This window comes from Gymnoscopelus braueri (assembly GCF_963280865.1).
Source record: "Gymnoscopelus braueri genome assembly, chromosome: 16".
Classification (NCBI taxonomy): domain Eukaryota; kingdom Metazoa; phylum Chordata; class Actinopteri; order Myctophiformes; family Myctophidae; genus Gymnoscopelus; species Gymnoscopelus braueri.
Window position 1 is genome coordinate 45229002 of NC_137616.1, and position 21806 is coordinate 45250807.

The window sequence follows — 21806 nt, forward strand, 5'->3', positions numbered from 1 at the left end:
ATATTCGCATATTCGCCGGTGTGTAACCGCCTTTACCCTGCGCAATAATAGTAGGATTTGAAAATGATAAAGCAATGTAATTATCTTTAGATTTTTCATTCTGTCATAGAATGAGCACACCTGGAGATGAAATGTAAATGCTATTGAATTTTACATTCATTTGTGTCCAGGTGTGCTCATTCTATGACAGAATGAAAAAGCTAAAGAAAATTACATTGCTTTATTATTTGAAAAAAAAAAATTGGAAAAAAAGTGTTTCTTTAGCTTTTTCATTCGGCACACCTGGATGTGAAATGTAAATGCTATTGAATTATACATTCATTTCTAAAAAAAATTGTTTATTTAATTTACATTTTCAAAATAGCCTTTCCATTTGAGAATTGTCCATTATTTAAATTCCGTCATAGCATGAGCACACCTGAAGATTAAATGTAAATTATATTGCATTATCATTTTTGTCTCAAAAAAATGCGTTCAATTATGTGAAGATTAAAAAGCATTTCTCTTATTTCATTCTAATTTTTGAATTAGCATTTAGATTTTAATATTGGCGGGGATTTCTTTGACATTTTAAAATCAAATGATCTTTTATTTATCAATTGAAAGCATTCTTGGGAGATTAATTTAGAATTCTATTGCATTTTCATTTCAATAACGTCACAAAAATCCCTTGACATCCTGAAGATGAAAAAGCATTTCTCTTATTTCAATTGAATTTTAGGATTAGCCATTTCATTTAAATTACACATATATTCTATACATATGACGGTAAGGAGGGCAATTTGGGAGCGACAAAATGCCGGCAGTTAACCCATTAAGACCTGAAGCTGATTCAACAAATGCCGTCTAAATCAGTGGTTCTCAAACTTTTTCATGCCAAGGACCCCCCAAAATGATTTGTATTTGGCCACGGACCCCCATCTGAAAATGTTTTGTGCCAGGGACCCCCAGAAGAGAAGATATATGTTTTAAAAAAAATCAACACTTTAAAAAATTTACAAAAATGTTCAAAAATAGCAGATGTACAAACTGTGAGCTTGTATATCTGCTATTTTTGAGAACCACTGTTCGAAAACCTAAGGGTTTTCTGAAAAACGTATGTTGCTAGAGCTAACAATCTAAAATGACACAGATGCTTTCCTGGTTTTAACGGGTTAATGTAGAAGTGATGTTTCAGTGGAAACCCAACTTTAGTTAAATATCAGGTTCATTAGTCCAAGTATACATTAATAATGTACAAAATATGAATTCATTATAATACAAGTACTATATTTTTAAATATTATGTTTAATTGTTATCTTACTCACATTGTCCAATATCTGCGTCGTCTCACATTGGTCTTACATGTTGTAGATTAGACTCTGATCTGCTGTCTGTTCCAGGTCCTCTTTAACACTGTCCAAACAAAGCAGCGCATCGCTTTTTGATACACTTGTAAACACGCCTGCATTGCATGTGCGGAGTACAAATACACACAGCGCTTGTACTACACGCAAATACACACTTTACCACAGAATGTGCGTGTGAAGTTGAGGTCTCACATTATGCACAGGGGGGGGGGGGGGGGAGTGAATGGAAAGTTTTATGCACCTCCCTCAACAACTGCTGTAGATATATATATACCCTCCAGTATCTGGACAAGGAAATGATTGTCACTTTAAAACAGAAAGAAAGAAGTAAGAAAAAAAAGATGTTCAATTATATGGTGATGGTGAGACTGCAGTGCATAATTGTTGTGAGTGAGTGTGTGTGTGTGTGTGTGTGTGTGTGTGTGTGTGTGTGTGTGTGTGTGTGTGTGTGTGTGTGTGTGTGTGTGTGTGTGTGTGTGTGTGTGTGTGTGTGTAGGTGTGCGTGTGTGTTTGTGTGACATTTCTGTCTTTTGAATCATTGTCATGGTGATTTATCTGTTGTTTGTTTTGTTTGAAAAAACAATGCATTATTAGAGTAGCATTGCAGCAGCAAAAGATTATTTAATTCAGAAATAAATCAGTTATTTACTCGTGACCGATAAAAATGGGTGCGCGACGCAAATATAGGTCCCAACCCAGTGTTTGGGAAACACTGTTGTAAAGTGTAAATCTACAAACCTACTGGAGTGACTCATTCATCAGAGCCAGGCCGATGTCTTGACAGTCTAAGCATAAACAAAGGAGCATGGGAGTAGCTAGATGCTCAACTGCCCAAATAGCAAATAGTCAGGTTTAAAAGTGGTAAAAAGCTAAATGAATAACTAACACTAAGACAAAATAGTTGAAGGTTTGTATACATTTTATAAGGGGTACAACAATTTGTACTGGTAAAAAAAAGTATAGACCTTTTTTTTCTATTGAAACAGATAAATCATCATGACAATGATTCAAGAGACAGAAATGCCTACTCCTATTCCCACCCACACACACACACGCACACACGCACACACACACACACACACACACACACACACACACACACACACACACACACACACACACACACACACACACACACACACACACACACACATCAGGGTCATCTTAACTGTGTCAAACACACCTCAATGAGTGCAACAGCAGAGTTGTACTGTGTTCGTGATAAACAGCTCATACCAGCCACCACAAAGCAACCAACAGGAAGAGAAAGAGAACAAACCATAGTTTCACATGAAACTATCAAGCAGGGTATTGCCCGCAGAGAACAGCTGACATACAAGCTCACAACCGTGTCGCAGATGTGACCGTTGTGAGCTTGGAGGTCTGCTATTCTTGGCCGTTCTCTGCGTGTGACACCCTTGCGGGACGGAGCATAAATTAGGCTGCAGCTGCGCGAGCAAGAGCAGGCTCTGTGCCGTGATCATAGAGCGCTCCCTCCGATCTGATGATGGCGATTGGAGGTGTGGTTTTGAGGACAACTGATTTGAATTGCTATTATTGTTTACACACACAACAGAAACCAAGGATAATATATTTCAAGAGCAAGAGATCACAGTAAAATCCTAAGCATTGTTCCTCCACACTGGGAGAAAAAACAGCATCTGAAAGTTCAAACTTCGATGTGATGCATTTTTACACGTGAGGCTGTGACCACTTTTCCATTGCATCTTATGAGAGGTGGGGTTCATTTGGTGCCGGCCTGCTGGTTCTTACCAGTGCGACGTTGTCTGATAAGGGGTCTATTGTGGGGTGGCTTAGCCCAAGATCCCCATGTTCTAATCAATCAGCTAACAGGATTTACAGGCACCTCCTCAATCATATCTTCAGGCACCAATCACACAAACTACACAGCTAGGCTTCAACAGGCCACTCCCCCATAACAACATCTTCCTGTGCAGATAAACAACAATATATTAGAGATTCCAGTCACAGCATAACAATACGTTTGATGCATGTATACTGCTAAACTTAGTCTGAAATTAGTCTGTAAGCGGCGGCTCTGTCACATGTACAGTATGTAGTATTCATATAGTATCATGTAGCTCCGATCACACCTCACTTGATAGTTTCATGTGAAACTATGGTTTGTTCTCTTGCTCTTCCTGTTGGTTGCTTTGTGGTGGCTGGTATGAGCTGTTTATCATGAACACAGTACAACTCTGCTGTTGCACTCATCTGCCATAAAGGTTTGGATTCACAAGAGGTGAACACAGTTAGATGACCTTTCACGTTCATGGTACACACTTTTTCATTCATCATAGCACATTGTTGCCTGCTGTGTGTCCGTGCGTGTGTCCGTGCGTGCGTGTGTGTGTGTGCATGTGTGTGTGTGTGTGTGGGAGTAGGTGTTAGGAGTGGGCATTTCCGTCTTTTGAAGCATTGTCATGGTGATTTATCTGTTTCAGTAGAAAAAAATTACGGTTTCTAGACCAAAAAAATATGCATTGTTGGAGTAGCATTGCAGCAGCAAAAGTTACTTAAAATGTATATTTACTCGTTACCCATAAAAATGGATACTCAACCCAATGTTTGGGAAACGCTGTTGTATAGTTTAAATCTACAAACCTACTGGAGGGATCGCTGTACTGTGTGCATTTAAGGACAGCTGACTGTCCAGGACCATTCTGACACAATTTACCAGTCTCACACACTCACTCTCTCTCTCTCTCTCTCTCTCTCTCTCTCTCTCTCTCTCTCTCTCTCTCTCTCTCTCTCTCTCTCTCTCTCTCTCTCTCTCTCTCTCTCTCTCTCTCTCTCTCTCTCTCTCTCTCTCTCTCTCTCTCTCTCTCTCTCTCTCTCTCTCTCTCTCTCTAGGCATAAACAAAGGAGCAGGGGAGTAGCTAAATGGTCAATTGCACAAAATAGTCAGGGTTAAAGTGGAACAAAGCTAAATGAATAACCACACTAAGACAAAATAGTCATGCAATGGTTTTTATTAATTTGATGAGGGGTACAACAATTTGTATTTCTGTACAATAACGTTTGCATTTTTCCTCATTTTCACTACTACTACTGTTAAACTTGACAAAGCAGAACACTAAGCTACAGTTTCATCAATGAAGTTAAGAGAAACATGTCTTCTCACAGATCCAGGCTCTTTTAGTTGAACATAACCCATTAAACCATTCTCCATTCTGCCTGTGCCCGTAGTTTGCACAGTTATAGTCTTTATCAGTATGAGGCCATCCACTGCCCCAGTACCTGCAGAATAAACAACATAATGTATTTTAAACACTTCCATTCAGTCAAGTAACTTTAATACAATTACAAAAGAAACCCATCTAAAATGTCTCACCCTGTTGTCAGTGGCGTTCCGTCCACCCACGTCCATTTGTCCTCAGTCCTGTTCAGACCAATCCATGACCAATCAGCCCCATGACTCAATCCACTGATGAATGCCTGATCATTTGTCAATGATTGAACCATGATTAATTTTCTCTAATACATTTAGGTCTTCTCTAAAATCCACAGAATTACATCACATGCAACTGTGTGGATGATGGACACCTAGACACATGCAGGCACGCACAAACAGACTAACCTGTTCCTCTTTACTGTTAATGACCATCAGATCTCCTCCTGTCTTCAGACATTCTTCTCTACTTTCCTCCCAAGTTTTCCATTCAGTAGATCTGTAATAACAGCTGCATCCAACCTTCTGCGCTTCGCTGCTACATGATATGACTATATACCAAACAAGAGTTTATATTAGACATGACTAAATATCAAACAGGAGTTTTATATGAGACATGACTAAATATCAAACAGGAGTTTATATTAGACATGAATAAATATCAAACAGGAGTTTTATATTAGACATGACTAAATATCAAACAGGAGTTTTATATTAGACATGACTAAACATCAAACAGAAGTTTTATATTAGAAATGACTAAATAACAAACAGGAGTTTTATATTAGACATGACTAAACATCAAACAGAAGCTTTACTGATGGATTTTCAATAATGACCTCAGTGATGCAGGTGGACAAAGACTCTGTCACCCCTGCAAACGATTAGGTGACTTGGCAAGTCCTTTGTGCCAGTAGCCATTAAGCTACAGAACCTGCCCCATTATGCTTGGTTCTGTTCTTGAATGAATGACTACTACTGCTTGTCTACGGCACATTTACACATACAGGGATGGGCTACTGGGAGTCACAAAACAAGCAAAAAAGCACGCACATTTAGCCTCGCGTGGCCAGACAATATCACACGACACACTGCGTGGATATTAGTCTGGTCCCTCTCAGCGATAGATTTTTTTCCAAGGGGCGGTTACAAAAAGATCCAAACGGACTCTATTGGTTAGACCTAAAACCAATCAGAGCAGTGCTTCCTGCTACGTCACACACAAGCGCCGGTGCTGAAATGGTAAACAACGAAAGCTAGCTCCACTCGTATTTAGTCTGGTAACCAGATGAAACTATTCTTAACACATCTTTCTTTCCAACAAAAGCTTTAGGGCGCGCTCCCACCGCACTTTTATTTTACCTCTGGGGCAGAATCTGCCAATGCATTGTCAATGTAAATGCGTGGATTCACGCAAGAGCGGATTTTTCCGCTTGTCGCGCAGACCTTGCGTTTATCTGCTCTGCGCGACTTGTCCATTGGAAGCATAAAACTACTGGAGGCAGGAGCTGATTTTCTCCCTCTGTCCAATCGGGTGAGTCGAAGGCGGACCGTCCCAAGACTCAGGAAGCAACATGGTGCTCTCAGTGGACCAACTGGTTGTAGCTGTTGTTGCATCTCATCCCCTTCCAATAATGCAAGGGCAAGTGCCCTCCTCCTGTCCATCCTATAATAAAGTTTAATAAACTCGATAAAGTCGCAACGTAACCGGGCCGGGCTACATACAAAGCTAGTCTACGGGCAACGCAACGGGGAGGGAGGGGCTTGACAGATGCTGCGGCGGCGGGTGACGGTTTTGAATGTGAGTGACAGGTGCGTCACAGCGTTTTTTTAGAATCCGCTGGCTGCAAAAAACTGTGGCCGTGCACAACCTGCGTTTAACAGCGCCCAGCCAACTTTTGGTGAGAGCGCGCCCTTAAGGGCAATTGTTTGTTCGTCTGTTAGAAAATAAATATTTTCTAACACGTTTACTACCGATGCTATGGCGGCATCCATCTTTGTTGTGAAAAACTGAAAATTAGTCTCCTGCATTGTACATCATTGCTCCAAATAAGGTGATAAGCCCGCCCACATTTGGATACTGGGCCCTGATTGGTCCCTCACGACTTAGGAGGGAGAGAAATGAAATCTCTATTGAGGGGAGCCAGACCTAATCTGCCGAGGGCTAAAGTGCAATGCAATTTTGCAAAGGCAGATTCGTCTGGAACCAGGCTAACGCACATTCACTGTCTAAACTAAGTGCGGTGTAGGGTGTAGGGCAGAAGTTAACCTCTAAGTAAAACTAGAGTCTGCACACTGGATCATGTATATACCACCATACAGGCTAAAAGGTGTGTAACCTGTCTCACCTGCTTTGTCTCTCTTAAGCTGGTTTATTTCACTTTGTAAGTTTCTCTCCAGCTTCAAGTTGTTATTCACTGAATGATCTGCAAAGGACCAAAAGGTGAGGTGACAATAAACACAGTGGTTGCTACTGTTCATGTTGATGTGAAGCATCTGGGGAAATAATATTTGAGAAGATGAAAAGTCAGTAGAGATAATAACGATAGATAATCTTAAATTAAATGCAGGGGATCCCTGTACGTATGTATGTCCCATTGTCCGTCCGTCTGTAGTTCACGTATGTATCTCGAGAAGCGTCTGTCTGACTGACTTCAAATTCACGTCGCCGACGACCCGAGGGAGTAGAGAATCTCGACGTCGAGTCAGTTGGATAGGCGGTTGTCCAGAACCGCCGATCCGACTGATATGCCCAGATATAGGCATTTATGGATTTCCATTGCACAAACAAAGTTCCGAAAGGAAAATCAAGTAGCTTGAAGTTGAAGTACAACGGTTACTCTGACAACACTGGTACAATGGGTATGCATAACCAGGTGGGGCATACATTCTCAATTTGCATTGTTCCCGACTTGCATTGTTCCCTAGTAGACCGGTGCTGGTCTAGTAAAGATAACATCTGTCACCACTCATGCTCACCACATCTTTCAGTTTCGGCCCTCTAGGAGGAGCCATAGGTCTAAACATCAACACAACAGCTTTTTACCAACTGCAACAAGGGCTCTGAGAACACTACGCTGTAACCCTGACAGATGTATATGGACTGCAAATAAGTAATTATACAATAGTTTAAGTAACTATAAAATGTTATGAGTTCTTGTAATTATACAGTGTTAAAAGCAGATTACAACGCATTATAAGTATGTTTATGATACGTCAGACAACAACATCTCTGAGAGAGTGATGTGGTAGTTATGTGACATAGAATACTCACAGTGCACGGCCAGGCCTGTGATCACACCCAGCAGGATAAGACACAGCACCCCCAGACACACAGCAACATTTCTGAGAGGCCTTCTCACTGTTTTAGAGCTCTGTCCTGCAATGGAAAGTACAGCTACTAGGTGGAAACAGAGACTAAAAGTGTATAAGCCCTGTTAGCTACGTCCAACCAGAAAGTATTTTTTTACTGACTGTATGATACTGAAGGATATTCACTTTGTGTTGCAAGAAAACATTACAAAATCTGAATAATTAACAATATAATGTATAATGTATGACACCAGGCAAGACATCATACTCGTACACATTCCCCTACGGTAACTCTTTACAATTTATTATAAAACTGTACAGCACAAAACCAAATACAAAAGAAAATATCATTAGCCTACATTGATTTTTAATTTTTTTCCCCTCCACTTTGAAACAGAGAAATCACCTAGACAACGATTCGCAACGTTGTCAAACTCACTCTGAGTCCGTCTTCCTCCTGTGTCCTCCCTCACGTCCTCCTGTGGCCCAGAGACAATGTCGTCCACGCTCTCATAGATGTCCAGATTGTCCACTACTCTCTCCTCCCTCTCTCCCCTCTCCTCCTCCAGATGTCCACTGTCCTCAGTGTTTCTCCTCTGTCTTCTCTCTTCATCTCTCCTTCTCACCTTCTTTGTCAAGTCTGGAATGGCATAAATATCTGTAGACATCTTAGAGTGATGAGAGGCTCGAACAGTAGCTATTGACTACAAATATCAAAATACATTACATGATTTAGATAACTATAAGTAGGCCTATACTTAGTACGCAATTTGATAATGTCTCTCCGTGGCTGGTTACTGCAAAAGTGCACCAATAAGGAAGTACAAGATGGAAATCTACAAACACCAACGCCTATGTATACTGTACATGTGCTCCTCTTTTCACCCCCTGCCTGCCAACCACAGAAGCTTAAATTAGAAAGCAGAAGCAGCATGCACCATGCACTGATTACAGGCACTAACTACTACAACCGTACTACCACACTGACACTCATAACGTGTGCGCGCGCGCACACACACACACACACACACACACACACACACACACACACACACACACACACACACACACACACACACACACACACACACACACACACACACACACACACACACACAGAGGGCAGCAGTGGTGAATGAAACTGTGGCTCAAACGGGAAGGAGAGGGGGGGCCACTGGTTGCAAAAGGACACTCACTGATGTAAAGTCTGTACCAACAACACCTTGAGTGGAGGGCCGTCTGACTGTGTCCAATGCACCTCTTGTTGTGAATCCAAACGTTTAAGGCAGATGAATGCAGCAGCAACAACAGCGTTCATGATGCACATGTAGCCCCCACAGTCAAATTAGCCAGAACCGGCGTGCAACAGGCATGACTGGTTACACGTCGGACTGGCGAGTGGGAGCCTCGGGTTCAATCCCAGCTCACTGCGTTCCACTACACACAGCTGCATAAGCATGAGAATGAGACCAAGTGGTGTAGGCTACGCACATGCCAGCCACCACAAAGCAACCAACAGGAAGAGAAAGAGAACAAACTGTAGTTTCACACAAAACTATGAAGCTAGGTGTTAAGGTGGTACCCAGTGATAGGAGCTACATTTTAAGGTAGTACCTAAGTGATAGGGTCCTATAGCTGTTATGTCACATACACAGCACACACCCCCACTTTAAAAGGTCATGAATATATTCTTAAACTGGGAAGCACTGTGTGGTCAGACATGAACCAGTCCATAAACTGGGAAGCAATATGTGGTCAGACATAAACCAGTCCATAAACTGGGAAGCAATATGTGGTCACACATAAACCAGTCCATAAACGGGGAAGCACTATGTGGTAACACATGAAACAGTCCATAAACACACTGAATAATCAATAATGTGAATGATTGTAAAGTCATTCATTCTCTATCTGTAAAGTGGAAACAGAGATGTTTTAGCTTTCATTTGATTTGAACAAACTTTCAACCAGGCATCCTTATGTCATCATAGGAAAACTACTTCAATTAAAAAAAAAACATAATTATGTCAAACATTTTCCAAATGTAATTATTGTCTCCGCCGAAGGTGGAGAATATGTTTTCGCTTTGTGTGAGCAAACATTGTTAGCCAAGCTAACATTGGGCAAGCTCCACGTGACACGTGTCAATTTGTTGACACCAATGCCTCTGATTGGCTAGAGGGACGTGTGACGAAATAAAATTCTATAAATAGGTGTGTCACTTCAAAAAGCCCATACTTTTTGAAGTGAGGTAAAACAGGATCAATCAGACTTGATTGGAACAGTACCTTCAGTAAGTCCAAGTCACCCGTCTGTGCGTGTGTGTTTCCCTCTGAGAACACCTAACATTGGTCAAGCAAAGGCGCAGAAGGCCAAAGCTAAGAAAGCATACTCATCTACAATTGTAACGTAGAAGAGGACTAGAGTTGAAATGATCCCACAACAAAGCCGAACTCTTAATACGTGTCAATATGTTGACATCAATGTCTCTGATTGGCTAGAGGGACGCATGACGAAATACAATCCTATAATAAAAAGGTGTGTCACTTCAAAAAGCCGTTTACGTTTTTGAAGCGAGGTAAGACAGGATCAATCAGTCTTGATTGGAACAGTATCTTCAAGTCCAAATCACCCGTCCGTGCGTGTGTGTGTCCCTTTGAGAACACCTGACATTGGTCAAGCAAAGGCGCAGAAGGCCAAAGCTAAGAAAGCATACTCATCTACAACAGTAACACAGAAGAGGACTAGAGTTGAATTGATCCCACAACAAGACCGAAATCTTAATACGTATTAATATGTTGACACCAATGCCTTTGATTGGCTAGAGGAATGCATGACGAAATACAATTCTATAAATAGGTGTGTCACTTCAAAAAAACGTTTACGTTTTTGAAGCGAGGTAAGACAGGATCAATCAGTCTTGATTGGAACAGTATCTTCTAGTCCAAATCACCCGTCCGTGCGTGTGTGTGTCCCTCTGAGAACACCTAACATTGGTCAAACAAAGACGCAGAAGGCCAAAGCTGATCAAACACACCAATCAACTGCTGAAACTGTTCAAGACAATGAAGATGAAGAAGACAGACAAGTATTTGAACAAACCAGTCAATTACAATTTTAAACATTTTTTTAAACATATTTTTAAACATTAGAAGACAAAATATGATTTTTAAATCATTTTTTTTAAAATAAATATTTCTTTAACATACACCTTTTTATTTAACTACAGTATATATCTTTTACTCTACTGTATCTCATTAGTTATTGCTATGATAATATAATTGCTATAGTCTGCTGGCGGAGACTTGTGCTCCGAGGAGCACATTTTCTAGTTATTATTATTATTTAAATGTTCTATATATTTTCCCCCAAAATGTCAAACATGGCAGAAATAGTGAAAATAGCAGATCTGCCTGCTCACAACGCTTTTGCATCGTGACACATTGTGAGCTTGTAGATCGGCTATTTCCTCTATTCGTCATACGACAATGTCACCGTTAACACATACAACATCTATATGTGTTAATGCAATTAAATCTGTTTCCTTTGTGTTGTCAGGGATCTGCTCTGAATCATGGAGATGCACGTCAAACACTAATTAAGCCAGGGAGGAGAATGGCTAACGAGATGACAGAGAGGAGAGGAGAGGAGAGGAGAGGAGTGGAAGAGGAGGAGAGGAGAGGAGAGGAGAGGAGAGGAATAGATTACTTCATCTCCTCCAGATCAAAGGTTAATTTACTGGTAAATGACTCAGTAAGATGGTCTGTTCTGGTTGCCATGGTGATATGGACCACCCAGGTGATGACAGACGGCTCTGTCCCCAAGACAGAAAAATAACATTTAGCTTAAATCCCATCCTGTGTGTGTGTGTGTGTGTGTGTGTGTGTGTGTGTGTGTGTGTGTGTGTGTGTGTGTGTGTGTGTGTGTGTGTGTGTGTGTGTGTGTGTGTGTGAGAGAGGAGAGTAGTAAAGGAGAGGAGAAGAGAGGAGAGGAAGATGGGAGAAGATTTGAAAAACATTGCAAACATTTGCGATTTGTTCCAATAAAATAAAAAAAGCAGATGTACACACTCGCAACTGCATTCATGACCATGTTGCCACACAGCATGAACATTAAAGTTACGTAGAAAACATGTTTAAACATGTGTAGGCCTACAACAGCTCAAACATACAGAAACCACAATTCAGACAATGTACTTTAATCATCAACCATCTTTATTAACATGTACGTATGACACCAGGCAAGCCATCATACTCGTTTCATTCCCCTATACGGTAACTCTTTACAAATTATTATAAAACTGTACAGTACAAAACCAAATACAAAAGAAAAGGTCATTATATTAAATATTACATAACCATAGCAATATTACTTAAAAACTGTTTGGCCAAAAAGAAAACAAAAAAAATACATGATTCTTCCTCTTAGCAAACCACACACAACCATAGGAAAGAATGTTTGTCATTATGTCACACTAAATGAAACATTCAACTTTTCATGCAGCCACTTGAGAAAAAAAAAGAAAAAGGCCTGAGAATATCAAAGGACTAATAACATGTCTCCTCATTTCATATCAATAATAATAATGATAATTCTCATTTTAGGTAAAACAGGAGATAAACCTGGGGCTTGCATGATCCAGAGTACTCTGATCAGACACCCACACCCACTGTGATACCCCACAGCACCACTAGAGGGAGCACACATGATTTGGTACCATACCACATTTAGAACAAACATGGGAAAGTTCTCTACTCTGCCATACAAATGTGGAATGCCCTTACACTATCTATTAAAGGATGTGTAACACTGCTTTCTTTCAAAATTGGCCTGAAGAAAACATCCATCAGGAGACCACAAGGGGAGATAAATGCAATCTTCCCATTTCTTTTGTAGATATAGTGTTTGCATGTATTTTTTTTGTATGCTATGTTGATGAATTGAATACATAGGACCACAATGGAAACAATTCCCCCAGGACTGTTTTTGTGTTATCCATTTAGCTTTAATGTCTAACTGTACCACATACAGCTTACATTTCTGACTAATAAACTAATCAATCAATCAATAAAAAGAAACACGGGCTCTGTTGATGGTCCAGACACACACACTGCATACAATAGTATCTTGTTACTACATAGTTGCACATAAACAGTGAAGAAGACCATGAAGTTCTTGTTATCGTGTGTTTTCCTCCATGCTGTTCGTCCCTGTTGTAGGACACAACTAGAACCTGACCCATGCCAGAGTTGTAGGTCCGATGCTGGAACCCGATTTTGGGGAGTCCTACAGATCAGTGTTTCTCAAACTGTAAAATGTCAAGGACCTCCCTTAACTCTGACGGTATGCAAATGGGACCATTTGGTTCCATTTGTATACCGTCAGAGTTACAGACTTGTAAGGGTCAATTTAGAACCCCCTCACTTTGAGAACCACTGCTATAGACCACAGATTACCAATGTTTTGACCCAAATGTTGTTAAAAACATTAGTTTTAATGTAAAATAAATAAATAAATAGAACATAAATAAATGTATAAATAAAAGTGTAAAACATTTGAGAACCTTTAACTTATAAATAAATAAATAAAATAAAAAAGAAACGTTTTGATACACAAAGACTTTATGAAGACATGGATTCCTGTTTTGTCTTGTTCTGATTCTACTGTCAGAAATTAAAAAAAAACAAAATCTTTGCAATGCATCTTTAACCAAAAACACACACAACAAGCAACCACTGAACAATTATGTCATTGGATTTCATCATTCTGAGGTTATGGTTTAATCATCATTTAAATCATGGTCTATCTAAATAAATACATAAATGAAATAATTAAATGAATAAAATGAGAGACATTAGAACAGATCCAGGGACAGCCAGACAACATTATCTACAAATGAACATTCTATCACTTTGTTTGATTTGAAATGACTTTCCATCTCTTAACCTCTTAAACCCTATTGTTGACTGAGTCCCCTCTACTTTTTTTTTTACCCTCTACACAAAAATAGCTCCTTAAATTAAATTATGCCATTCAACTTAGAAATCCAATATGGTTTGACTTGAACTTCACTGTGTGAAGTTTGAGTTCATCTTGAAGATACTGTATAAGATACTAATGGCTCACTCGGCGGTGCCTCTCGTGGCTCAAGGCCGCACCTTCAAACGCCGCACCTCCATCGCTTAAACAGTTTTTTTGCGGAGCCCTTTTCACGTCCGGGGTTTGAGAACGGCATGCACTTCCACATTCCAGAAATGTGGAACCTCCCCGTCACGTCAAACGTTTGCTGTTTAGTCACATCCTGTCCCATGAAGTCACTAATAGAGCACCAAAGTCTGACGTAATTTACGCATCCTACCTGGGTCACGTTTTGAATTCCCATGTGTCCCATGTGACTCATATGGGTATGAAGCATCAACTGGCGGCAATAAAACGCTATAGCGTTACCGCCACCGGATACATTTATTTTCTTCAGAAACAGACCGTATCAAATATTAGTGACTGAATATCGTAAACGATATCAGAGCCACCTCCCTGACAAAATCGCTCGGGCAATTTGTTTATTTTTTTAACCACAATTCTTATATAAGACGATTATAAGATGACCCAATGTTATTCTCCGTAGATAAAGTACTTCCATGACCCAGGGGAAGAACGAGAGACGTCAGGACTTCGGTTCTCTATGGTACTGTTTGGGACTGAGAATGTGTTGTTTTGGTTATAATCAAATCAACACAGTCCACTTCTGGAAGTTCTGGATGAAGAACGGGATTTGTAATCAATTGTTTTAGACCTTTTTCATTATGGATTGGACCATGCATTAGGCCATGGACACACATTTGATATTTTTTTCTGTACTCTGGGACTCGTTAAACTATCAGTGGTGTAAAGTAACTAAGTACATCTACTCAAGTACTGCACTTAAGTACAATTCTAATCTGCTCTGAGGAAGGCTGCGGCCGAAACATGTTAGCATGTTCTCAATAAAATGAGAAACCACATCTGAGCCACTGTCTTGCAATCTTTATTTTGGAGTGCCGCTTTTTTCCACTTAGGTGGTTTTCTTTTGAATTCTGAGGTATTGTTTTGACTTTACTGGAGTATTTCCATTTTTCAGTACTTTCACTTCTACTCCACTACATCTCAGAGGCAAATATTGTACTTTTATTCCACTACAATTATTAGAAAACTTTAGTTACTAGTTGCTTTGCAAAGGTCAATTATTATATTATAAAACATACATTAACCACTTTAGCCCTATTTTATACATATATAGGCTATTTGAAAATAGTGCTACAAAGTCCTCGGTGCTGTTGTAACTCAGAGAGTGCACAAATGGAACCAACATTCACGGTCCATTGGGTTCCATTTGTATACACTCCCAGAGTTATAGACCTGTAAGCAGTGTTCATTTTGACAGCAAATATGTATTTAGACTTAGCCACAGTCTTTTGAATAAAATTCCATTTAGTTTTAGTCACATTTTAGTCATCTGAAATGTTTTACTTTTTAGTCTAGTTTTAGACGACTAAATATCGAAAGATTTTAGTCACCTAAATCTACAGTTGATTTAGTCGACTAAAATATATTTTGGCAGGCCGTGAAGGCGTCGTAATGCTGATTTACACTTAGATGTGTGCCGAAAATAGCAGATCTACAAGCTCACAACACATCACAGCGTGTTAGGGCTTGTAGATCTGCTATTTTGGGGGAACGACACAACCAAGAAATGGTTGTGTGGAAAAAAATGTATCCCTCGATTTTGTAACCAATTCTTTCAGTGCCTAACATTTTAGTCTAGTTTTTATTTGTCGACGAAATTGTCAATATATCTAGTTATAGTTTTTTGTCATCATAGCTTAGTTTTTATTTTGTTTTATTTCGTTTTAGTCAGTGAAAAAAGGTAGTCGACATTTTTCGTCATAGTTTTAGTCAACGAAATACGACGACTTTTGGACCCGTGGTGGTCCCCGGGCCCAGTGTTGAGGGCCCGGGGACAGTCTATCTATATAATTCAGCTCATAACCTCTTCGCGGGTCTGGAGATCAAATCAGAGCCGACAACCACAGACATGCACGACCGGACACTAATTGAGTAGATACGTTACCAAAATGCTAATGCTGCATTCTGCAATTAAAATGCAAACACCAGCGTAGGATTAGCCGGAGAGGGGGGATATGTTTTATCTCTGCTCCTGTAGGCTCGATGCACAGCAGCCGTAATTGGAAAGAAATTGGGCCTCTTCCTTACTTCCTTCAGAGGTCTTACCAATTAGTAACCTGACACTCAGCCTGAATGTTCATTTTGTTTCACTCCATTGTCTGAAAGCCCTCTCAATGCAGACGTTTTCTGAGATGGGGGCGTAGACAAAAGTGGGACTCTTTGGCGATTGGCTCATACTGGATCATCCCCGTCCCCATTGGGCCGGTTACATCTTCATCTGAGAAAACCCAGCCTTCAGCAGTGCACCAGACCCTGAATAAAATCGGCAGAATCGTTTTTTTAAAAGGGATAGTTCTCCCCAAAAATTATCTATCGATTACTCACCCCATGGAGACTTGAATTCATGGATATTTTTTTATTTTTGTTGCATTCCTAAGCCCCAAAAAATGATGACCAGCAGGGTTCCGGTAGGAGACACAAAGAGTCTCTATGGGGTGAGTAATCGATAGAAAATACGTTCTTTTCGGGGTGAACTACTCCTTTAATGGCCGTGGCTAGGGATTCAGGGGCTGGAGCCAGGCTAACCAATGATACTAATGAAGGCTCTGTTCCATTCTGGTCAAACAGAGTCAGGGTGTTGATATTGTGCATGTTGTGCTCACTGGAAACACTCTGCTACACCAGTGGGTCTCAAAGTGTGGTCTAGGGACCCTCATCGTTCCTTGAGCGGGTTCCAAATGGCCCCTTAGGGGTATAGCTCTCAGAGTTATGGAGGTCCTTGAAATTAAAACGTTTGAGAACCACTGTGCTACACTAAATGGAACAGAGCCTTAATTAGTTGATAACACTTGTGAAGTAAGGAAGGAAGAGGCCCAATTTATTTCCTATATGACGGCTGTGCATAGAGCCTCATTGCCTTTTGGGAAATGTAGACTGTCTGATATGTTTGATTATTTATGTTTGATAATATATCACTACAGTATATATTGTATTTAAAACTTTTTTCTCTCTATAAATTCTTATAATATTGTAAAGCTTGTGCGCTGATCTACAAGCGCACAAGCTCTCGAGCATGTAGATTGTGAGCTTGTAGATTGGCTGTTTTCACTATCTTGCATATGAAGAAGTATACCCCCCCACCCATAAAACAAATCTTTAAATATTTCAGATTACAGATAGAATTTAATTTACCGCTCATCTTATAAAGTGATTTGTTGATATGTTGTGCTATCATTTAATAATCTATATAAACATACAAGCCAGCAGAACTGCAGACGCAGTGGAGGATAATGTAACTAAATTATTGCATTTTCTCTTTTGTATTCGTTCTCTTTACTTATTCTTCTTTCTCTTATTCCTTCATTTTCTTTTTTTGACACCTAAAAAGTTTCTTGACTTTACATACTTTGCTAAAGCATAAATACACTGTACAGAGCCACATCGTACAAATACTGATGTTGTTTTTTCTCCCCCTCATGAGGAATATATTAAAATGTTTGAAACAAAAATAAAATAACTTAACTTAATAACTTAATAACGGAAAGGTTTTAGACAAGAAAAAAACACAAATATTTCCACTCAGATGTAAAAGATAAAAGGCACTTCCAGATTCTGTTGCTGTGACCTCATCCTCTGCTCTCTCTGCTGATTGGTCTACAACACTGTTTCTCAAGGTCCGGTCCGGGGGCCTCCAAGGAGTCTGTAACTCTGGGAGTAAATTAAATGAACACTGAGGATTTTACAGTGTTGTTTTAATTTAGAAGGTAAACTAAACTATATACCGGAACCCCAATCAATCTACACTTTAAAATCTTCAGTGCTTATGGAACTCAGAGAATGTACAAATATAACCAAATGGTTCCATTTGTACACTCTCAGAGTCCATGGCCACAATGGAAACAGCTCCCTGGGGATTTTTGTGTTATCCTTTCAGCACAACTTTTGACTGTATACTACATGTACTGTTAACCAACTCATTTATAAACTAGCCTATTCAATCAATCAATCAATCAATCGATCAATCGATCAATGTTAAATGCACATAAGAGTCCCCGGACCTGACGTTGAGAAACACTGGTCTACGAGGTTCTTCCTATGGAAAGCAGAGACAGTGTGTTCTGTCTGTTTATTAACCACTTAAACCATAGATACTTCATTGACCGGGGTACCCCAGGGCTCTGTACTTGGTCCCTTCCTTCTTTTTTCCCTTTTTTTTTTTTTTACAGCGTGGCTCTGAAAGAGGTAGCCATCTATAAGAGTCTGTCTGTCTGTCTGTCTGTCTGTCTGTCTGTCTGTCTGGAGCTAATGTTGTAAAAATCTGGACCAATCAAATGTCTTGTGCACACTGTCCCTATTGGCTAACGTAGAATCACACTATTCTTTTTTGTTCACACATGTCCCATACCTTTTGAAATATTTAACTTTTAGTAGGTGGGGTGCTCCATTTCAGCAATCCATCTCCCAGGGGTCTAGCACTTTGAAAATGGGACACACACCCTTATTCTCAGCCGACACAGACATGACCACTCTGACCTACTTACTGTACTTACTTACTTAGATGACTGAAGTCATAGACTCATGACTGAAGTCATAGAAGGATGACTGAAGTCATCGTCTATGTTCGGCAAAGAGATTTGGTATAGAGTCTATACCAAATCTCTTTGCTGAAATAGCAGATCAACAACCTCGCAAAAGCCTATCTTCGCTGAATGTTCTGAATGTGCTGAATTATGACATGCCCAGGATAGGGATGCTATGGTTCATTGTCTCCGCCCCAGCCAAAGGCAAAACAGGGGATTATGTTTGTTTGTTTATTTGTCCACGTAGATTTGGTGTAGAAGGAAAACATTAGGGGACCAAGCACAGACCCCTGGGGGACCCTGGTCAACATAGTATAATATAGGGTTTAATTAGTGATCTTAAAATGTATACAGGAAGGAATGGCGGTGGGATTGGGCTGAATCTTTACCCCACAAATGGAGTCATACTTCATAGATACGTCATAGACGACTTACGTCATACAGCCATGGGTATGCCTCCCGGCCTGGCGGAGATATGCGCTCCACTGATGCACTCTAGCTTGTATTCCATCATCGCGTGGTGGCGTTGCTTGTCGACAAGAACCGTCATAACTAGAGCACTGGTTCCCAAACCACGGGTCGGAAGTCGGGACGTGTTTTGGGGTCGCGGACCCAGTTTGATGGGTCGCAAATGTCCCATTTTTCATACATATCCTACAATAGAAAATAAAAAAACATACACAAACCTTTTTCAGATAAACAACAGTTTTTCAAAATAAATTCAGAAATGTAAAAAAAGCCATAAATATGAAAAATAAATACATAAATAAATAAATAATGTGAAAATAGCTGATCTACAAGCTCACAACGTCTGCCATCGTGACATGTTGTGAGCTTGTGGAATTACTATTTTCACTATTAAATAGCGCTTAAGTGGTAACTTCATAATGCAAGTTTGGGTCCCGGGGAGACACCAAATTTGTCTTTTGGGTCTCCGCTGAAACAGCTTGAGAACCAAAAATGTTGCAGAGCATAAATGAGGCTTTACTTTGCTGTGAGTGGAGTACAACGCCTCATTTCCTTCCTCAGGGGAATAGTTTGCAGCTTTCCCCGGGAGGATCCACTGTCTGTTCTCACAAGCCACAAGGTTTCCTGTGAACTGCCGTTGAACCTGCGTGAAGCTGTCATGCACCACAGATCAAACACAGCATGAATCTCTGTATCCGCTCTCCGTTCTCCAAGCTCCATTTTGGCAGCTGTCTGGTTCAAGGCCAATACACGCTCCTTCCAATGTGGGGGAAAAACTAAACGACAACAACAACAGAATAACATTTTGAACAGGCTTTCCAAACTATATTTCAGAGAGTCGGGACACGTTCTGAGACCACCCATCATAATGTATGAATTGACGTTTTGTAGATATCTGATTTTTTGTCATATCACCTCCCTTTCCGAAAACTTTGGAAGCAGCATGTATTGCACTTTCGTGGGTAGAGAAGCCGTGTGGTAATCCAAAGGTCCCCGGTTTGCTTCCCGTCCTGCCCATGTCTACACATCGAAGTGCCCCTGAACAAGACACTTAACCTCTAACAGCCCCCCCCCCCTCCCCCACGTGCTCATCAGGACCATCTGAGCAACCATCAGCTAGGTGAAGCTAAAACTGAATCCCCCCCAGCCCCCTGTTGTTTCAACAGTCTCACGATTCTAATATGTGCTGCATGTTTGTTTCTCTCTCTATGCCGACGACACAAGGATGTTGGACTTGAATCCATCCAGTCTTCTGAAGCCTGCATGCTTTATATTCCGTAGTATGACATTGCGAGGCAATGCTTGGAGATCAGTTCTTCTTTGGCAAAGCAATGGGAGTGTGGATTGAGCTTAAAGGTTGTTGGTGATGGAAGCATCTCGTCTGAAGTCCTCCGGAATTGTACTTCATCGCACGATGGCGATTTGCACTGTGTGTCGCACTGCAGCGCATTGTGAGCTTGTAGATCGACTATCTTCGCAATTATCAAAAGTAGTTGAGGCATCCTAAACCGGCAAGAAACAAAATGACACACACAGTAATTTTGACGGATGGGGGTTGTGATCCAGCAGAAAAACGCAGAGTTCATCAGAACACAGCCAATCTGGGAACCCATTCGGTAAATAGTTTTTGCCTCTGGGGGCACCACCTCCCTTTTTGTGTAGAAACAGGAACTCGGTTTTGGCTCCTCCCCTTTCTTAGTCCACTTCCTCCCGGGTGCTTCTGTGTTCATTCCTACTAACAACAACACCACACGTTTAGGGCAGTGGTGCCAATAGATTCAGCTGTTAGCAGAATCTGTCTTGAGAGATGAGAACACAGCTAACAGTAAGGATCCAGTGTCAGAGGTGAGGGGGAGGCTCCCAGAATTCCCGGCGAGCGCTCTTACACCTCTACTTCCTGCGTTCCCCCTGGCGTGGCGGTGGGCGTGGGCGTGGCGCTGTCGAAGCAGGTCTCCATCATGACGCGGGACTTACAGAGGTTGACGCAGAACTCCAGCTCGGCCGTGGTCTGGGCCAGAACCTCCAGGTAGTCCTGGGACTCCGGGTCTATGTCGGGATCGATGTCGACTATAGAAGACAAGGAAGAGGAAAGACAGTTAGATGTTTGACATCTATTGCCATGACAAACCTAACAACAAAACAACATATCGCGCGCTGTCGGGCAGAAACCTCTTATCTCGATATTTTAACTTTTTGTGTTTTTTCCCCCGGTAAATTAACGCCCTGCTTGATCATACTAGAGGGTCAAACAAAAGCATAAAAAGTAGCAGATCTACAAGCTCGAAATGCGGCATGAAGCGACACGTTTTGATCACAGAGTTGATTTCATAATTGCGGGCAGGCACACACACGCACGCACGCACGCACGCACGCACACACACACGCACGCACGCACGCACGCACGCACGCACGCACACACAGCTCCATATACAGAGAAATAAATTAGTTTATTATATCTAGTAGAGATAATTAGTTTATATAGTGATTTGTTGATAGTCTATTTTAACGTGAATGTATGCCCATTAATGCAGCCGAGACAGACCTTTTCAAGGAAAGTTGCAGCAGCATTGAAGCTAGTGAATAAGTGAGTGTCATTTTCAATAACCATAACAACACTAATAATTGACATGCAAATATTATGCAGTGTTTACCCTAATATATAAATACATTCATAAAAAAAGAAAATATGAATCCCCCCCATTGTCTTTGAATGCATTATGTCAAATTGCACAAGGTTGCATC

General features: G+C 40.8%; 1 protein-coding gene across 1 annotated transcript in view; it reads right to left on the bottom strand.

The window, feature by feature from the left end:
* Positions 1-20946: 20946 nt before the first annotated feature.
* The window catches only part of LOC308103010 (kinesin-like protein KIF26A), a gene marked incomplete at both ends in the record, with an annotated part of 67100 nt that continues 66240 nt past the window's right edge, over positions 20947-21806 (bottom strand). Inside the window, 1 exon segment of the mRNA XM_080452862.1 lies at positions 20947-21131. Within this exon segment, the coding sequence (XP_080308988.1) occupies positions 20947-21131 (185 nt within the window).